General features: G+C 41.9%; 1 protein-coding gene across 1 annotated transcript in view; it reads right to left on the reverse strand.

Moving 5' to 3' along the window:
- The window catches only part of ACSS1 (acyl-CoA synthetase short chain family member 1), a 131,731-nt gene that overhangs the window by 77,429 nt on the left and 32,913 nt on the right, over nucleotides 1-21,389 (reverse strand). The window contains exons 3-4 of the mRNA XM_077282848.1: nucleotides 6,471-6,670; nucleotides 3,067-3,242 (exon numbers count right to left, since the gene is read on the reverse strand). Of these exons, the coding sequence (XP_077138963.1) occupies nucleotides 3,067-3,242; nucleotides 6,471-6,670 (376 nt within the window). The remainder of the gene's footprint in view (nucleotides 1-3,066; nucleotides 3,243-6,470; nucleotides 6,671-21,389) is intronic.

The raw sequence follows: 21,389 nt of genomic DNA on the forward strand, positions 1-21,389 counted from the left end.
TGCTAATAACCTAAGATTAACATCAACAATAATCCGAATCTCCTATTCCAGTCTCCAAGACTTCCTGCGAGCCACAGTTTTAAGCGTGGCCTAAAATGCATTTCTTTAAACTGGCCTATCACCTCAACATATTTATCTAACTATCCCTGTTTTGCCCATATAAAATTTTCTTCAAAACCAGGACCCTTGTATCATCTGTTCACACATCCTACATGCACTTAAAGAGAATCTGTCACCTCATTTGACCAATTTTAACTATTAATATGGCCATCTAGGCTATAGACTGCTGAGAATAGTCCTCCCTGTATGTCTCATATCATCTGTGTTGTTGCTGAGAAATCATCTTTTATCACTTTAAATAAGTGACCTCTTCCAGGGTCCGGGGTGGATGGTGCCTGGAGGAAATGTGCAGAAAGGTCAAATGTGGTGACAGATTCCCTTTAATTGTCCTCTGTGTACACATATTGGCTGGTGACCAGATCATCTAACACCCAATTTATTACATTGATGGCTGGACCGTACATTACAAGAAATTGTAACCATCCACCTTTCGTGTCTCCCCTATTTCCTCATAGATTGTAAGGGTACTGTCACACAGTGCCATTTTGATCGCTGCGACGGCACGATCCGTGACGTCGCAGCGTCGTATGATTATCGCTCCAGCGTCGTAGACTGCGGTCACACGTTGCAATCATGGCGCTGGAGCGATGCCGAAGTCCCCGGGTAACCAGGGTAAACATCGGGTTACTAAGCGCAGGGCCGCGCTTAGTAACCCGATGTTTACCCTGGTTACCAGCGTAAACGTAAAAAAACCAAACAGTACATACTTACATTCCGGTGTCTGTCCTCCGGCGTCTCAGCTTCTCTGCACTGTGTAAGCACAGCGGCCGGAAAGCACAGCGGTGACGTCAGACGTCACCGCTGTGCTCGCTTTCTGGCTGGCCGGCGCTCACAGTGCAGAGAAGCTGAGATGCCGGAGGACAGACACCGGAATGTGAGTATGTACTGTTTGTTTTTTTTACGTTTACGCTGGTAACCAGGGTAAACATCGGGTTACTAAGCGCAGCCCTGCGCTTAGTTACCCGATGTTTACCCTGGTTACAAGCGAACACATCGCTGGATCGCTGTCACACACAACGATCCAGCGATGTCAGCGGGTGATCAAGCGACGAAAGAAAGTTCCATACGATCTGCTACGACGTACGATTCTCAGCAGGGTCCCTGATCGCTGCTGTGTGTCAGACACTGCGATATCGTATGGATATCGCTGGAACGTCACGAATCGTACCGTCGTAGCGATTAAAATGGCACTGTGTGACAGTACCCTAAGCTTGCGAGCAGGGCCCTCATTCCTCTTGGTATCTGTTGATTTATGTGATTATTGTTATTCTGTAATGTCCTTTATTGTCTGTACAGGTCCCCTCTAAAATGTAAAGTGGTGCGGAATATGTTGGCGCTATAGAAATAAAATCATTATTATTATTATGAGGTCATCACCATATTCTAGCACAAGGTTGCAGGTCCCACACCAAGTTGATTTCTAAATATCAGTAAATTCTTCATAATACTGTACACCTGGTGTGGACTAAACTGGTCGAAGATCAAATAGCGCAGAGTAAAGCTGACCATATACACGAGATTGACACCTGCCTGGACTTCCAGCTGATCGCTAGCTCACCAGTTTCACCTACACATAAACATGTGGCTCAACTGAACATTAATGTCTTTTTGACAGGAAAAGATGAGAAACCTAGTGTAAGGAGGTGGCGGGGACCATCGATTGCTCCCTCTCTCCTTCCCTGTATGTTGTCCCCCATGCGGAACTTTAACAGTCTGTTATACATTGATGTATTATTGTTATTTGTGTGCTGTGTTTGTATTGTTTTAATGTTCTACCATTGTGTAATGTAATGTCTGCAGCTTAGGGACAGTAAGAGGTTAATTAAGGGAGCTGGGTCAGCAGCCTCAAAGGAATAGGAAGTCCCTGTCTGCAGAGCAGTGCCCAGGCAGGCTTGCCCGTGGCAGGACATCCTCCCCATCTGGGAGCATACCATACCCCCTGGAAGGAATAGAGCTGCCAGTCGACTGTCGGGCAGCAGGCACAAGGACTGTGTGTGTGCCTCGCAAGAGACTTTTTGCTCTTGGAAGCCAACTGGTAGCTAGTACCTTGTCTGCTGCAGGCTGCAGCCGTTGCTGTGAATAGGGACAGTTCAGGAATTGTTACCTTTCTTCTCTACCTCACCTCTATTAAACAAGTTGCCACTGCTGGGCCCTAAAGAGTATGACGTGTGGTGCAACCGTTCCAGCATGGAGAGCATCTGACGTAATCCACTGTGACTCGGGGCTGGGACTAGAACTGTCTATCGTGTGCAAGTTGTTGGGGTGCTCACTAACTGTCAACTAGTGAACTCACCCACGATTACCACCCTGCGCCACCTTGTTACAGTAGAACTGCCAGACTCCTTCGGCAGCAGCTTATTTCCCATGAAAGAAAAATCCAATTTACCCAATCCTTCTATTCCTCAATATCATCTGTCGAAAGAAAGTCAGGAGGCACCTATGCACACCACATGACAACTTTCATCTAATAAGTATAATGGCCAGTGGTCCTGCGAAGGCAGATTCTCATCTTATCCTATGTAGAACCATCTGTCTACCTGTATGGGTACGGTCCCACGGTCGGTAAACGCTACATGCACAGCGTCCAACCAGCAACAGCCAGATGTTACAGCATAGTGATGGGATTTCAAGAATTCCCATGTCCCAGTTCCAGACCGCAGCATGTCAAGTTATTTTGTGGAGATGCGAGTCTCTGCAAGATAAATTTCACCCATACACTGTATTATGGACGCGGTGATTCCACACGATTCAGTGAACACATGCGGAATCACCTGTGTTCAATAACCGGCTGTGCTTTGTGCGCAGCGGACATGTGCTGCGTCCAAAGCGCTGCCAATTACTGACCGTGCGCACCTACCCTTATACATATGATAGGACATCTTCTATATAGAATATTTGGCATGTGCGCCACATTATGCAGTACAGGCACACATGTGTAAGACGTACTTCTTCCAGAGGTATGTCAAGATTACCCATGTGGACTTTGTTGTCCGTCCTCTGAGCAACAAAGACATGTTTGATTGACGGACAGCTCTTGACGGCTTCATCCACGGTCTTCTTGAGCTCTGTCACTCGGCCACCCCTCAGTCCTTGGTTAAAGGTGATGACAGCTTTGCAGTTAGCTATTAAAGTAATGTGAAGACAAGTCATGTATACATTTATTGATTGGAAAAAAAATCACATTCTCGTAGACACAAGTGTACCTAGTCTGACTGTACAGTTTATTTACAATTTGCATTATAAATGTATCAAATATTAAGGATAATTTGGGGAAAATAACATTTTCAAAGGACAATTGCAGCCATTTAATTTTTCCGAAACAGATGTATTTCTTCCATCTTCTTCTTTACCTAAATTACCTAAACCCTACGCCTCCGTCTATAACACCAACCTCCCTAGACATCAGGCTAGAGTTTTGAATTGATTTTGATCAATGCTTTCTCCCACATATCTTGTGTTGCCTGTACCTCCTACTGACACTTTTGTAACACTAATTCAGGCCATAATCATTTCTCAACCTGAATACTATAAGTCACTACAAGCAGGCATCCACTAACCTGACTGGCTGGTCTTTCTGTCTAGAGTTTATACTAATGCTTGTGGATCATTCCCCCAGTTACCAGTTTCTTGTACAATTCAATTCATGATTGGAGTTTCTTAAAGGGCACCTGGCAGTAGGCTCAACCCTCCTATGCCAACTATATGGGCAAGTATACCAAAGAAAGATGAATCAAATGATACTTTGATGTCTGCAATCCAATGAATGGTTCCTGAGAAATCCATGTTTATTTTATATGTAAATTACCTGAAAAGATCTCTAGAAGCAGACTCTAGGGAAGATCCTACTCTGGAACAGAGATTGTTTCAGCTGATTTACATATTTGAAAAATGTGGATTTATCAGGAACCATTCATCAGATTAGACATATCAAGGTATCAATATATTGGGCTTCCTATGACCTGCATGCACATATAGACGGCTTAGGTAGGTTCATTCTACTGACAGATGCCCTTAAAGCCAGCTCAAAGAAAAAGATAGTTGTAAGGATATGCACCAAATTTAGTAAATGGTGCAAAGTCAGAAAATAGAGTTTATGCCTGCTATGAGTTGATGTAGATTTGCGCCAACATTTTCACTTCTTTCTGGCTTTTTTTCCTAATAAGTTAGTCTGAAATATGATAACCACGTCCCCTTGTTGAAAATGTGCATTATGGTCTGGTTATAGTTCAGCTTACTCCCAAAACTGGAGTAAACTGATTAGTAAATGAGGGCCTGCCTACCTATTGTCACACTCCTCCCATTCTATTCAGATTGTAAACTTTTGTGTACAAGGACCTTTCTATTTTGATTAATTGATCATCACTCCCCTAATTATAAAGCTCGATAGAATATATTTTTGTGATGATAGATAGATAGATAGATAGATAGATAGATAGATAGATAGATAGATAGATAGATAGATAGATAGATAGATAGATAGATAGAGTTAATGCTTTCATTTACACAGTATGGAGTGATTGTGCCCTGGTAGTTATACATGGAGCCCGGTCAGCATAAGAGGTGCACAGTAGCTGTGACCGTCTCATTTACTCTGCATGGCCTGATATGATGATGGAACACATTCAGGAACCTAAATAGAATCATGACTAATCATCGACCAGGAACTTGAGAAGCAGTGACCGATAGCACAGGAGAGTGTTCCTCTGTCGTATTCACAAGACAGAATCTATAAATCATATTAATTTATTCATAGTCATTCACATTTGCCTCCGGAGCACAACTTGGTCACATTTCTCTGTATTGGGACTTCATCATTGCAGTAGAAGTAGAGACTATCGGAATATCGAGCAGTAGAAACTGCGGGGAATTTTTATTTGCAAGATAATTCCTTTTAAAAGCAAGTGAATTCTATGAGGTCTTGGAGCTATGCGCCTGCTAGATACATCTCGTACTGGTTATCAGAAATACAGAACTGGATGGTGGAACAAGTGGGTTTTTGCCAGTTCCACTAATCTAGTTGTTCCAAGACCGTAGAACAGGGTTTCTATAGTCACTGTGTGACACTACGCCTTATGGCACTGTTTGGTTCTGCTTATCTTGGCACTGCAAAGCATTTTTTAATCGGGCAATAAAGGTAACGTGGCAATTCACTATAAACATGAACAGCTTTACTTTTGGACATGTGGCCTTTAGTTTTAGGAGCTTTATAGGCCAAATACATGATATTGACCACTATATACACAAATTATTCATTTGAGGTTCCCAATAATAGATGGTGTATTTGCCAAATGTAGGAAGGTGCCTGTGCAGCACCTGTGTTTAGTTAGTCAAAATGCAACCTGCTAATCCGTTGTCAGGCCCCTGTCACTAAACCAGAATCCTGATCCTGAACCGACCTGTCGATACCTGAACCAGAATCCTGAACCTGAACCGCCCTGTCGGTACCCGAACCTGAATCCTGAAACGCCCTGTCGGTACCTGAGCTTGAATCTTGAACCTAAAACCGCTCTATCGGTCACTGAACCAGCTCTTACAGTCTCTGAACCTGAAAACACTCTCTCATTCCTTTGAACCTGAAAACGATCTTTCTATCCCCTAACCTGAAACCACTCTGTCGGTCCCTGAACCTAAAACTGCTCTGTCTGTACCTGAACCTGAAACTGTCCTCCTGTACCTGAATCTGTTACCTGTGTATACCTGAACCTGACTCCGTCCTGTCTGTACCTGAACCTGAAATCGTCCTGTCTGTACCTGAATCTGTTACCTGACTGTACCTGAACCTGACTCCATCCTGTCTGTACCTGAACCTGGAACTGTCCTGTCTGTACCTGAATTTTGAAACATCCTGTCTGTACCTAAAACCGTCCTTTCTGTGCTTGAACCTGAACTCGTCCAGTCTGTTCCTGAATCTGATTTCCTGAACCTGAATCCATCCTGTCTAAACCTGAACCAGCACCTGAACAACGTTACCTGTCCTGTCAAGTGTTCCCTCCTTGGGCTCCGAGTCCGTACTTGAGTTCCTAACCCTTGAGGTCAGCTACTGTAGTGTCGGGGACTGCCCTGGAGTAGCACCTGGCTACCTGCAGCTCAAGCCTAACTCCACCATGAGCTTCTCTAGTCAAAACCAGGTAGCCACCCAGCCTTGACCCTACAGGGTAAGCCCAGCCTGTGGTGCAGTGGGTCCACGATCCACTAACGTGACAACAGGCAAACCCTCTCCCAATGAGCTCTTACTTATCAACTAGAAATTACATTTTAGGGAATCCCACCAAGAAGTCCTAATGTGGTTACACTACAAGTTTCTAAAGTATTTTGGAATAATGTCTTAGTAAAATACTACAAGTACTTACCATCATTAATTCGCCCAGCCAAGGACTCAGCACTGAAACCAGCAAAGACAACAGTATGAACAGCTCCAATCCTTGCACAAGCCAACATGGAAGCCACAGCCAGAGGTGAAACCGGCATGTAGATGGCCACTCTGTCACCTTTTTTAATCCCATACTTTTTTAATGTGTTAGCAATTCGACATGTGGTGTCAAGAAGCTCCCTGCAGAGGAATGGAGACAAATTAATTTAGCCATAAAAATCCCTGAAATTAAAATAGTATTTTACAAAGTATGAGACCTTTGTAAGCTCTCACCCAGCCAAATCAGATCTCAAACTTTGTACTGACGAGGGGTAATACCTTGAAACACCATGTCTGCAAATTGAGATTCTGATTTTGCTTTTATCCTAAGTCATATTGCAAGGCACATTAAAAGGTCGAGAATGACTTGTAGGATTTCTACTTCCAATAGCCGGCACTAGAGTTCAAGTCCTTTTTCCTCTTTGAATTGACAATTTGCATATTTAATTTCCCAGCAGAGCATGCAAGGTGTCTAAGTCTCCTCATACTGGTGTGCCAGACCTGGCATGTCACTCTCCACAAGGAGAACGCAATACAAATGATAAGGGTCGCATTGCAACCCTGAAGAGACTGCAACAAGCAAGTCACAAAAAAATGGACAAACTTCGACTTGGACCCTCAGGGTCGCAATCTGACCCCATTGTCTTGTATTGTGATGTAGCATCGAGCCTTAGGCAGACACACAAATTATCAGTTATCAGCAGCACATAGTACCAACAATAACAAAATGTACAGAGATGAACAATGGTAGTAATGATTATTTGTCCCCATACAGTTAGCACAGTGCTGATGATTGCTCTGATGTAAATGGAGATAAACAAACGCCCATCGATTTGTTATATCATTGATCAATGTTTCTTTCAGGCAGAAAATCTGGGCATGTAAAAGTACCCCTACTACAGGGTGAGTACGCTCCTGGCATAATATTACTGCTACTGGGGTGAAACCTGTAACTAACTGCACCTTTCTCATTAGGGTAACAAGTTATTGCTATAGGAATGTCTGGTATTTTCGAGTCTATGATTACAAGCAACACATACACTGTCCAAACATTGCAATGACAAGTCAGATTAATGATAAGAAGGCTCCATATAATGGCTCTACCTGTGCGCACAGTGTCCGTAATGTTGCTCTATCTGTGCGCAGTGTCCGTAATATTGCTCTATCTGTGCGCATAGTGTCCGTAATGCTGCTCTATCTGTGTGCACAGTGTCCGTAATGTTGCTCTACCTGCGCGCATAGTGTCCATAATGCTGCTCTATCTGTGCGCACAGTGTCCGTAATGCTGCTCTATCTGTGCGCACAGTGTCCGTAATGCTGCTCTATCTGTGCGCACAGTGTCCGTAATGTTGTGCAATTAACAGGGAACTAAATAATGCAAAAAATCTAGTTACCCTTGAAGTTTAGAATATTAAATTCCAGACCTTATCTAGCAGAACTGTGCACAAAGTGGGCCCCTCTGCTGTTGTAGAGCCCCCCTAATATCATAGCTGTTAGATATTTAATTCCCCTCTAGAACTACATGTGTGTGTTAGGATACTGTAAATAGTTATGGAGGCTCTGAGTAAAGAAGATCAGATGGTGCAAAGCCAAATTGTTATGTGTCATGATGTATATCTGACGTACCAGTAACAAGGAACACTGGGAGAATATACTTGTGTACAATGCCTGCCTCCATTTTTAAAATACTGGTTTTGTTTTTTTCATGTATTTTTTTTAATTTTTAAGAGATTTTTCCACTGCCTATAGTGATTGTCAAGTTCCTGCACTTAGTTGCCTTAGGGCTTGTGCAGACGACTGTATTATTGGCCCCAGTGTGATCTGCCAAAACATCAGATCGCAACAGGACCAGTGTTATTCTATGGAGTTGTGCACATCCACCACATTTCCGATTCTTGCCTCGCACAGAGGCGGTACGGGGTGAAAAATGCTGCATGTCCGAGTATGATCTAAGATTCGGATCACACTCAGTCATGCAAGTCAATGAGTCCGTGGAAATCATCAGACTGAACTCGGATGACATCTGAGTGCAGTCCGATTTTTACAGACTGATATAATGTATCCATCTTCTCTTCATCTGAGAAAATGAGGGCACACTAATGATACTCTTATCAGAGTTTTATCAGAGTGTGATTAGCATAATTGGACTGAATCACTTGGATGAGAGAATATATACTCGTGTGACACTACTATAAAGTCTGGCCAAGCAGTCAGTGTAGCGGTTGGTAGTAACGGATCTTCATCTGAGACAAAAATTACACTGAAACAGATATTGCTATAACATTGCTGTAATTAATGCAATCTAAATATAGTAGGCAGGAAGGAAAGAATGGGGTTTTCAAGACTTCTATATTGATGACCTTTATTAGGTCATCAATATCAGATAAGTAGGTGCCCAACTCCTGGGAACACACCACTCAATCGATTAAAGGGGTGAAGGAGCCTCAGCTAGTGTCTTGTTTACCGTAATATAGTGCAGTTCTATACTGCAATGTCCCATTCAAGATAATGGGACTGAGCTGCAATACCGGGCACAACCACTAGATTATGTATGGCGCTGTGCCTGGGGAATAATGAAGGGGGCTCAGTGCTCTCTGGGGAGTTTTGGCCCCTTCAATTAACAGACAGGTGGGGTTGTGGGAGTAGGACTTCCACCAATCTAATATTGATAACCTGTTCTTAAGATTACTCCTATCAACAAAAACGGAAGCATATGCCAATTCAAATTAAAAATTTATATATTTTATTATACAGAACATATACACAAATAACGAGGAGACATAAAATACAGAATAGCTGCTACTACAGAGCCACGTCCTCCATGCACAAATATCCATATAGCCTGTGTATCTACATGAATCAAAAAATGCTGTAATATATTATGGTAAGGTATAAATTGCACCTAGATTAGAGTATCTACCACAAAATAATAAGGGCATAAACAGAAGTATATCACAAAAAAGGTCTATATGCCAAAGATGAACAAATTTATAAATAGCTTAATACTGCACAATATACATATAAATGTTGTTATTATTCATTGGACGCTAAATAAATACAAATACATCTCTTGTCCCATAGGGGGCGCACAAGCCCTGGATAAAAAATATATATATAAAGTGCCTAGTGACAAAAATTATATTATATTCCATCTATATCCCATGTAAGAGTGCAAAAAAAATAAATAAAGAGTTTATTTGTATATAATAATAGCTTCCATATAAGATAGCGCTATCCTGGTTAGGGACAAGTAAATGCCAAGTGACCTAAAGATAATAATAGTCAATATTGGTATTAAAGTAAAGTGCAGCCATAAGTAAATAAATACAAATCAGTCCTAGGAGGGATTTCAATACATGACCTGTGTATGCAGCGCAGACCCCTGCAGCGCAGACCCCGACGCGCGTTTCGCGTATAGCTTCTTCCTTGGGGGAATTCAGTACAAGATAGCGCTATCTTATATGGAAGCTATTATTATATACAAATAAACTCTTTATTTATTTTTTTTGCACTCTTACATGGGATATAGATGGAATATAATATAATTTTTGTCACTAGGCACTTTATATATATATTTTTTATCCAGGGCTTGTGCGCCCCCTATGGGACAAGAGATGTATTTGTATTTATTTAGCGTCCAATGAATAATAACAACATTTATATGTATATTGTGCAGTATTAAGCTATTTATAAATTTGTTCATCTTTGGCATATAGACCTTTTTTGTGATATACTTCTGTTTATGCCCTTATTATTTTGTGGTAGATACTCTAATCTAGGTGCAATTTATACCTTACCATAATATATTACAGCATTTTTTGATTCATGTAGATACACAGGCTATATGGATATTTGTGCATGGAGGACGTGGCTCTGTAGTAGCAGCTATTCTGTATTTTATGTCTCCTCGTTATTTGTGTATATGTTCTGTATAATAAAATATATAAATTTTTAATTTGAATTGGCATATGCTTCCGTTTTTGTTGATAGGAGTAGTGTTATTGGAAGTGCCTTTGATTAGGCCTAAAAATCTTTTGGTTTATCTGTTCTTAAGATTAGTTGTCAGTGTCTAAAGCTTGGAAAACCTCTTGATTAGTATAATACACAAGTATACTAACAGCTGCCAATCAGATCACTGCCCATTTATAGTTGTACTAGCTCTTGTGAACTGCTGTGTTTCCAGTGTATTCTCTCATTCAGATGTTGGCTCGTTTAATGACCATTCTCCTGCCTGATTATTTTGTCCTTATTCGTACCTCCTGTTTCAGACCCGGCTACCTGACCATTCTTCCTGCCAGCCTGCACCACCAGCCAGCGGCTACTCCGAAGCCTTCACCCAGGGTTCCTGTAGACCTAAGGGAGGCTGGGTAGAGTCAAAACACTTTGTGTTTTTAATATTTTTTTTATTTTTGTGAATTCCAGTGAATTATTCATTTTTTGACATTGTGAGCACCAGTTATGTGGATTTTCTTTATCTGCCATTTTTCCTAAATAAGTAATGAAACCAAATCAGTGATGTGACCGGCCACCAGGTTTCCTTTGCGCTCATTTATAAATGCAGCATTGTTCTTATTAATGGACGCCATAATGAGAGGACACAGGGCAGTGATGAGTACTGTTGTCGCTCCCGATGACAAGCCTCATAAGACCATTCTTGTATGTCACATACTGGGACACATCCGTCATCTGAAGGACGGTCTGTCTGCTACTGTATTCATGAATACCTCGTACTGTACTGGAACTCTACTGCTCCTTGCAAACATTTCTAGGAACGGACCTTCTATTCTTGGCTGATGACTACCTGCATACAGAAGATTACACAAGCGCTGTACATACCGCACACAGACCGGCCATTATGGCTCTGCCTATATCTGACTGATCTCAGTATGGTGAATGTCACTTATTATCTCAGTGCATTGGGAATGTCGATTGTACGTATGACGCATAACTTTGGCTTGACTTTCTTTTTAGCCACAAGAAAACAAAAAGAAATGAATCCGGAATTCTATTTGCATTTGGTTCACAGTAACATTTCCAGTTCATTGATAATTTGTCCATTCATTTCTATGTTATCGGGTAATATTTGACTAAAGTCCCATAATCAAACATTAGTTCTGTTTCCCCTTTATAGGCTCCAAAATCATCACAAGGTACCCAGCTGATGCCACCAATGGCACTATTGTCCTTCGTTCTTCATAGTCCTGTAGGGCTTTTCCTGCATATAAAGTTGATCAAGAATGGAACAATCAGAGGAAAAGTATAAGGGCTGTCCCACACGTCCAGATAATTCCGGTACCGGAAACAATCGGTACCGGAATTATCCGTGTCCGTGTGTCCCTACGTTTCTGGTGAACATCAGTGTGGCACACTTGCGGCACACGTGTGCCGCCCGTGTGCCCACTGGGTACCACACGCACCGTGCTGGGTACCACACGTACCAGCATCTGGTGCTGAATCCGCGATTCATATCTTCTGTGCAGCAGCGTTTGCTGCATAGAAGATATGAATAATAGTGTTTAAAAGAAAGATCTATCTGTCCGCCGCCCTCCCACCCCCTGTGCGCCCCCCCCTGCTGTTCTGAAAATACTCACCCGCTTCCCTCGTTGGCTGTCGCTGCTTCCTGGTCTGGCCGCTCCTTCTACTGTATGCGGTCACGTGGGGCCGCTCATTTACAGTCATGAATAGGCGGCTCCACCCCTATGGGAGGTGGAGCCACATATTCATGACTCTAATCGGCGGCCCCATGTGACCGCATACAGTAGCAGGAAGCAGCGACAGCCAACGAGGGAAGCGGGTGAGTATTTTCAGAACAGCGGGGGGGCGCACAGGGGGTGGGAGGGCGGCGGACAGATAGATCTTTCTTTTAAACACTATTATTCATATCTTCTATGCAGCAAACGCTGCTGCAGAGAAGATATGAATGGCGGCTTCAGCACCATGTGGGGGGGACAGTGCTTACTGTAGCGCTGTCTCCTGCACGCCACAGGGACTGCACACGGAGACCGTCCGTGTGCGGTTCGTGTTTTACACGGACCCATTGACTTTAATGGGTCCGTGTAATACGTGCGCTCCCACTAACACTGACATGTCTCCGTGTTTGGCACACGGAGACACGGTCCGCAAAAAATCAATGACATCTGCACAGATGCATTGATTTTAATGGGTCTACGTGTGTCAGTGTCTCCGGTACGTGAGGAAACTGTCACCTCACGTACCGGAGCCACTGACGTGTGAAACCGGCCTAATAGAAACCCGTCACCACTTCTGTATTTATAACCCACTCCTGGTTTTGGCTTTCAAATACTGAGGTAAAAAATCCACAAATATTCAACATGTGCACGTGGGCTAAGAAGTGCGATGGTCTTTCTTATATTATTAGGTCATGTGCACACGTTGAGTGTTTGGCCGGCGTCACACTGGCGAGTTTTACGGACGTAAGAGCGCAGAAACTACGTCCGTAAAACTCGCATAACATACGGCACAATTATTCTCAATGGGGCTGCTCCTATTAGCCGTATATTACGGTTCAGTATTATACGGCTTTCTACGGCCGTACAAAATCGCAGCATGCTGCGTTTGTCAGCGTATTGCGCAAAAAAATCGCCAATGAAAGTCTATGGGGGCGAGAAAAATACGGATTCCACACGGACCAGCAGTGTGACTTGCGAGAAATACGCAGCGCTGTTAGTGAAAAGTCGGTAATTCAATTGCCGGCTTTTCATTTCTCCTGCACAAACCCGACAGGATATGAGACATGGTTTACATACAGTAAACCATCTCATATCCCCCTTTTTTTTGCATATTCCACACTACTAATGTTAGTAGTGTGTATGTGCAAAATTTCAGCGCTGTAGCTGCTAAAATAAAGGGTTAAATGGCGGAAAAAATTGGCGTGGGCTCCCGCGCAATTTTCTCCGCCAGAGCGGTAAAGCCAGTGACTGAGGGCAGATATTAATAGCCAGGAGAGGGTCCATGGTTATTGGCCCCCCCGTGGCTAAAAACATCTGCCCCCAGCCACCCCAGAAAAGGCACATCTGGAAGATGCGCCTATTCTGGCACTTGGCCACTCTCTTCCCACTCCCTGTAGCGGTGGGATATGGGGTAATGAAGGGTTAATGCCACCTTGCTATTGGAAGGTGACATTAAGCCAGATTAATGATGGAGAGGCGTCAATTATGACACCTATCCATTATTAATCCAATTGTAGGAAAGGGTTAAAAAACACACACACACATGATTGAAAAGTATTTTAATGAAATAAACACAGCGGTTGTTGTAATAATTTATTGTTCTCTCAAATCCATTTGCAGTCCCTCGCTTGGCAACATAATAAACGCACAAGATACATACCTTCTGCTGTCAGATCAGGTCCCACGATGTAATCCATCTGAAGGGGTTAACTAATATTACAAGCAGGAGCCCTGCAAATGCAGCTGTGCTCCGTGCTTGTAATTCCCGGCGAATGAATGAAATGTAGGTCATTGACCTACATTTCCTTCAGTCGCGGTGATGCGCCCCCTGGTGGATGTCCTCATATGACCTGGAGCGTGGGAAAAAGTTCCCAGGCTGCAGTTCATGAGAACATCCACCAGAGGGCGCCTCACCGCGAATGAATGAAATGTAGGTCAATGACCTACATTTCATTCATTCGCAGGGGAATTACAAGCACGGAGCACAGCTGCATTTGCAGGGCTCCTGCTTGTAATATTAGTTAACCCCTTCAGATGGATTACATCGTGGGACCTGATCTGACAGAAGAAGGTATGTATCTTGTGCGTTTATTATGTTGCCAAGCGAGGGACTGCAAATGGATTTGAGAGAACAATAAATTATTACAACAACCGCTGTGTTTATTTCATTAAAATACTTTTCAATCATGTGTGTGTGTGTTTTTTAACCCTTTCCTACAATTGGATTAATAATGGATAGGTGTCATAATTGACGCCTCTCCATCATTAATCTGGCTTAATGTCACCTTCCAATAGCAAGGTGGCATTAACCCTTTATTACCCCATATCCCACCGCTACAGGGAGTGGGAAGAGAGTGGCCAAGTGCCAGAATAGGCGCATCTTCCAGATGTGCCTTTTCTGGGGTGGCTGGGGGCAGATGTTTTTAGCCACGGGGGGGACCAATAACCATGGACCCTCTCCTGGCTATTAATATCTGCCCTCAGTCACTGGCTTTACCGCTCTGGCGGAGAAAATTGCGCGGGAGCCCACGCCAATTTTTTCCGCCATTTAACCCTTTATTTTAGCAGCTACAGCGCTGAAATTTTGCACATGCACACTACTAACATTAGTAGTGTGGAATATGCAAAAAAAAAGGGGATATGAGATGGTTTACTGTATGTAAACCATGTCTCATATCCTGTCGGGTTTGTGCAGGAGAAATGAAAAGCCGGCAATTGAATTACCGGCTGTTCACAGATATCGCGCTGAATGAAATCTAAATACAGAATATATATATATATGTGTCTCAATGACATATATATATATATATACTGTATATATGTTTTAATGAACATTTGAGCACATAAATCCATTAGATGTCGGTTTTGCAAGCCTGCGCAAAAATCTCGCAGTACGGATGCCATACGGATTACATACGGAGGATGCCATGCGCAAAATACGCTGACACACCCTGACTACGGATCACTATTTTGGGAACATTTCACCGTATTTCGGCCGTATTACGGCCGTAAAATACGTGGCGTATTGTCTTACGCCGAGTGTGACGCCGGCCTTTGATGAGTTTTTTACCTCAGTATTTATAAGCCAAAACCAGGAGGGAAATAATCAGAGGAAAAGTATAATAGAAACACGTCACCACATCTGCACGTTTTACCCACTCCTGGTTTTAGCTTACAAATACTGAGGTAAAATACTGACCAAATACTGAACATGTGAACAAGGCCTAAAGAGAGGTAAACTGAGCCCTTGCCCAGGAACAAAAAGTGTTTGTATGCTAAAACCATGAGTGTCTCCAAAACACAGAACAGGTGTCAATCTTTCAATTATAGTTTTTTTCTCTGTAAGTTACCCTCCTGGTTTTGGTATAAAAAACACTGCTGCAAAATACTGACCAAATTCTGTTGTGTGAATGAGGCCTAACATCCATTTCTGATTACATAAAACTGAATCAAAACCTTCATGCATATTTCCAGCTGGCCATGACATAATGATGATTTTTTTTAATTGAATGAATGGTAATGGCAATACGTGATTCTATCATTTAATTTAAATCCTGCTAAGAATTAGACAAATCTATCAAATAAAACAATGAAATGACCACAGATCGTAGCTCATAATTGTGAAATGATGAAATCGACTTGGCAAACAGATGACTGATTTGGATGTACGAAGTAAATGTCATTGGGTGTGTTACTTATTGTTTATCCTGTACGTCATGTGTTGCTCATAAAATATCACCTTGCTACATTTAAAACACTGAGAAACTTTCCTCCTGATTATAAGTATGCAAGATAAATGATGGCCAGAGCAAGGTGTAATGAAGGAAGCCGTCAAATAATGTCACACAGGTGATAGAAAGCTGAGCTCCATTATGTTCTTGTGAGTAAAATGAAAGTTTAAAGACAATCTAGCAATATAGCTACGCCACTTTGAATAAATCCTAGGTCCGTAAGGATCATCACATGGTCCTACCCTGAAGGGGTCTATGAGATTAGAAAACTATGGCTGCTTTCTTCCACAAATTCCTCTCTTGATGGGCTGCATTTGGTACTCAGCTTTAGGCTTCTTTGCACTCAACTGAGCCGATGAGAATTGTTCTGCACATATAGCATCTGATAACGCATGCCACATTTTTTTCTTTATGGGATTAGTACAAAACCTGAAAGAAAACCCATATGGGCCTAATTCACTTAGGGTATGTGCACACAATTTCTTTTTCAGGTGGATTCCGCTATGGGTACTACCTGAAAAACCTATCAGAAAACACTCATCATAACCATTTCCATGCAGAAAGCGACTTGCTGAGCATATGTTTATGTTATGTTTTATGTATAAATGTCTTGTAATTACTTCAGGTTTCTAAAATTGACAAGAGGCTAAATTAAGTGACTTGTCCATTCTTCTGGTGTTTTTCACTTGGAAAATGCTGTGTACTTTACAAATACAAGTTTATAGAAAAACTGAAAAAATGTCCAGATGACAAGTTTTGGAGTGTTTTGCCATATCTTTTGTTTTAGAAAAAAATCTAGTGGTTTCTCGATTAGTCAATGGAGTGAAAAAAAACGACCAGAAAAAGACAGTAAAAAAAAAGTCACAAAAACCATGAGAAAACTGTCCAAAAAAGCACTGGCAATTAAAAAAAAAAGTCAGAAAAACGCTCAGGAAACAACCGAAAAAAATTACACAAAAAATGGGGAAAAAAAGCGCTAAAGTTTCCTGAAGCATCTTTTGCTTGAAAAACTGAGATTAAAAGACGTCCTGTGCACAGAACCTTATTCATTTTTTTTTAGAGCCAGACATAGTTCATATACAGCACTTATGTTGTTTTTTGGAAAAAGCAGCCACGTGTTTTAGTCGCCTACATACTTTTTAATAGTTTCGAATGAAGTCCATAATGCCAAAGGATTACAGCTACGGTATATAAGAAAACTTTTTGGTAAGCCCAAGCCATACTTTATTTATAGAGGACTCATTCAGCTGCAATTTAGAATATATCACCTTGTGCTGACATTGTGTTTGCATCGTGCAAAGCCACCTTTGTTTAGATATTTGCTTCAGGGAAATGGAAGATAGAAATGGCAGGACTAATCCGGCCTCGAGCTGCGTATACACAGAAACCACTAGTTTTCAGCCCACAGTATACAATAGATCACTATTGTTCCCAACAGACTTCTACAAATAAGCAGACAGCATTTGATGAAACTTCCACAAAAGCCCACCTCCATGAAAAACCTCATTTATCCAGGTCAGACTTTTCCCTTGACGGAGCTGAGGTTCCATTATAAACTATGTATTCTCCCACATGAGTGGTTGTCTCAAAGAGAAAGCTTCTTTGAGTTAACCACAGTTTTTTTCCTAAAGAACCAGTTCAAAGTTACTGTACATATTGCGGAGGCAGTCCATGCACATATACTGGGGTCTGACAACACTCACTTTTCTGCAATGGATGAGGTCAGCACTGGAATCTACTCAATCAAACAATATTAGTGAACAAGGGAAGGTAGGGAAATCCAAGGGTTTATGCAATTTTTCTGTCGAACAATTAGTGCGAGCTGGTTGAAGACAAGAAGTGCTTCGGGTCTAGGATGAAAAATTGTGGCATAAATCATCTGCTGAAAGGCGTCCTTTTTTTTACATTAATTTAGAGAACATGAGCATAGAAATCTACTTTTTATGATATATCAAAAGAAGTAAAACTATTACCGGTATATGACATAATACTATATATAAGTGCCACCTTCTATAGTTGTACAGACTTTTCAACCATACTTGTGCCTTAAACATTACATTCATTAGCATTCTAGTGGCATACATTCTTTCCTACACAACCTCTTGTTGCTACGAAGAACACAAACCCGCTGACACTGGAAACTTGGCACCAAGTTCTGCTTTTCAAAATAGCTCCACGGCTTTGTCCTCAGTCCCAGCAGGCAGCTCCGAATCAGGCATTGAGCACGGACAGAGCACTTTACTGCAACATATGAGCTTTTACTTGTAGTCTTGTACATAACCCAGTATGAAAGTTTCAAAAGATTGTAGAAGCCCCAAGGTTTCCCTCCTAGAGTAGAAATTCTACACAAGTCAACATTGTTTTCAAGGCAGATACCAGTCAGACCAGACCATGATATCTCCAAGGAAGAAGATCAGCACGTAGTAATAACAAAAAAAAATAATGCAATACACTTTTATTAGATTATACAAACATGATTTCTATTTAAAAAAAATAGCATACTAGTACAAAAATATGCTCACAGGCGTACAGCCAAAATACGGCCACAAGAATGCAAGTAATGTAAGGCCACTGACAGGGGATCATGAATATATAATCAGAGTAAGCCACAGCACATGGCAACACACATTGCATCTATCCACCACTCTCTTAATTTCCTTTTTTTGCATGAGGAAGGGGGGGAAACAGTTACCTTAGTTTAAGGGGCGGTCTGGTACCAAAAATGTCCTCTCTAAATACCCTAATCACTTTTGTAATTAGCTTTATTATAAAATGCCCTATGCTACTGCCTCTCCTGCTAATTCTTAAATGAGCCTTTTTTATTTCACTTCCTGTTACATTCCATTTGAGAGGAGTCTCAAACAGGACTTAATAGGAGGCTGCACTCACCCACGGAATAGGACGTCATCAAGGGCGCTACAGTAACTTACTACAGTTTCATTTACCACCGCCCATTTGAAGATGTCCTGGTTCCATCGCACTGAAAAGCTGTGGGAGAGGTGAGCACAGCGTCAGAACTCTGCTTCTGTCCCCACCGTTGCAGCTTCTAACTGTGAAACAAGACTTTGCCAGGGAACGGAGATAGAAGCAGGGTGAGTGACACCAGTGCCGCCCTATAACATCTATCACCGCGGTGCTGGTGTCACTCACACTGCTTCTATTACCACCCCTTAATATATATTGTAGTTTACAATAATGTAGTGCCACCAGTGACACATAGATATGTAGGGGGAAAAAGTGTTTAGTGCAAACATTAGTAATTCTCTAAAATTAATTGAACTAAAAATAAGAAGTATAACATTACATAAAGAAGTTAAAGAAGTTATAGAAAACAAGTATGGAAAAAGTGACTGCAAAGTGCAAACTTAGTTCTACATATAATATGTTGCATACTATGGCATAAATGGCCTGAAGTATCCAAATAAGAGACATCCCACAGGAAAAAAAAATATAAGAAACAGTTAACATGGTAAGACTGGAGCAAAGTTGCCCGCAGTATGCGTTTTTTCTCCATAGACTTTTATTAGCGACGCATTGCGACGCAGTGCCACATGTCACATGTGCGACGGTTGCGCCGTGTTTTGGCGCACCGCCGCCACAAAAAAAGTTACATGTAACATTTTTTTGTGCGCCGACACCGCCATTTTCGACCGCGCATGCGTGGCCGAAACTCCGCCCCCTCCTCCCTGGACCTTGCAATGGGGCAGCGGAAGCGTCCTAAGACTGCTTCCGCTGCCAACGTCAGGCATCTTTTTCACAGTATGCGTCGGTACGTCGGGCCGACGCAGCGCGACGGCCCCGTACCGACGCTAGTGTGAAAGCAGCCTTACCTACAGTGATTCAGTCAGAAATCTGACAGGTGTTATGTGTTGTTTCTTCTTAAGAAACAATACTGCAGCATGATATGCTATTCTGACCATCAAAACACAACTTGAGTATGACAGAAAAGAACTTATGCAAGTATGAAGAAAGCCTAACCTGAATTACACTCAAAGGTATAAATGCCACTTATTTAGAGGAAACCACTTGTATGAGAGGCACAAGTCTCAAACAAGTCTTGTTCATCATTACGTCTCACTACTAGATAAACTGCAAGTAATGGCTCTTGTCACCCACAAACTGACTTATCCACCTCTGTGATTTACCAAAATATGCAACATTCTTCTTTACTAATCACTGTAAAAAATGTTAACCTTGGTGACATCACCTCATTTAACTTGATATATAATGAAGAGTAGAATTATAAATGACAGAAGTGCTGGAGGGCAAGGTGTCATGGAAAAATCTCACAGGGAATTGTAACATTTACATTAGAATTTCCTGAAAAATCCGCAATCAGAAAACGTGTCAAATCATCTATAAAGCAAACATCTCAGCGTGTAATCTCATCAAGTTCATTCTTGCCAAACTGTTTGTTCCTAGTTTTAATCTTCAGTGTGCTATTAAAAGGATAGGATAACACAATGTGAGATAAAGACCTGAAGCTACTGTCTACACAACAAGTAAGAAGTCAAACAACTGGTTTTTACAACAATTTATGTTATATATAATGTGTCCATTCCAAACATTTAGCAATCAACAAATCATGCAGGCGGCACATTGATGCCAATATTGGCACATTCTTTCCATTATCTGCAATAGTTGTGTAGGTTCAAGGCCACCATAAAAAAAATCGTCTCCATACAGTCAAACAGTAGCTACCCTGTGTGCCACATCACAAAACTCAATGTTATGCTGCCTCATTGTTATTTACACATTTTCCACATAGACCATTACCGTTAACATTAAGTGGTGTCTATCAGAGGTAGTATGAATGTGATGTGGAGCCCTAGGCACCTGTGTACAAAAAAATCATGGGGCTCCATAGCAATAATCCAAATTGAGCCACCTCCCAAAGAAAAAAAAATCATCAGGGTCAAGACACAGTATGCACTCACTACAACACTCTTTTCATGGCCCTTATATGTCCATAGTGTATGATGCCCCAAAAATGCCCCACACACAGTATAATACCCCAATAGTGAATTCCCCGCAGTAGCTCCCACATGCACATTATGATTAGCCCCAGTACATTTTTAAATTATGATGCCCCCACAGTGCCCCAACACAGTATAATATTGCCAGAGTGCTGTCAAAACATTATGATATCCTGACAGAGCCCCCAAAACACTATGATGCCCGTTAACTGCCTCCCCCACAGTATGATTTATCCCAAACTCCATCACACACATTGTGAGGCCCTCATAGTGACCTCTCCTCTATTACATGATGCCCCAACAGACATTATGAGACCCCACATTTAAAACCAACACAATATGATACCCCAAAAGCCCCCACACAGTATGATGGCCCCCAAAGCCAAAACGCAGTATGATGGGCCATATACAGTATGATACCCCTCTGGGGTTTAAAGATATGCTGTTTAAGCTCTTTTGAAGA

Source organism: Ranitomeya variabilis, chromosome 2 (assembly GCF_051348905.1).
Source record: "Ranitomeya variabilis isolate aRanVar5 chromosome 2, aRanVar5.hap1, whole genome shotgun sequence".
Classification (NCBI taxonomy): domain Eukaryota; kingdom Metazoa; phylum Chordata; class Amphibia; order Anura; family Dendrobatidae; genus Ranitomeya; species Ranitomeya variabilis.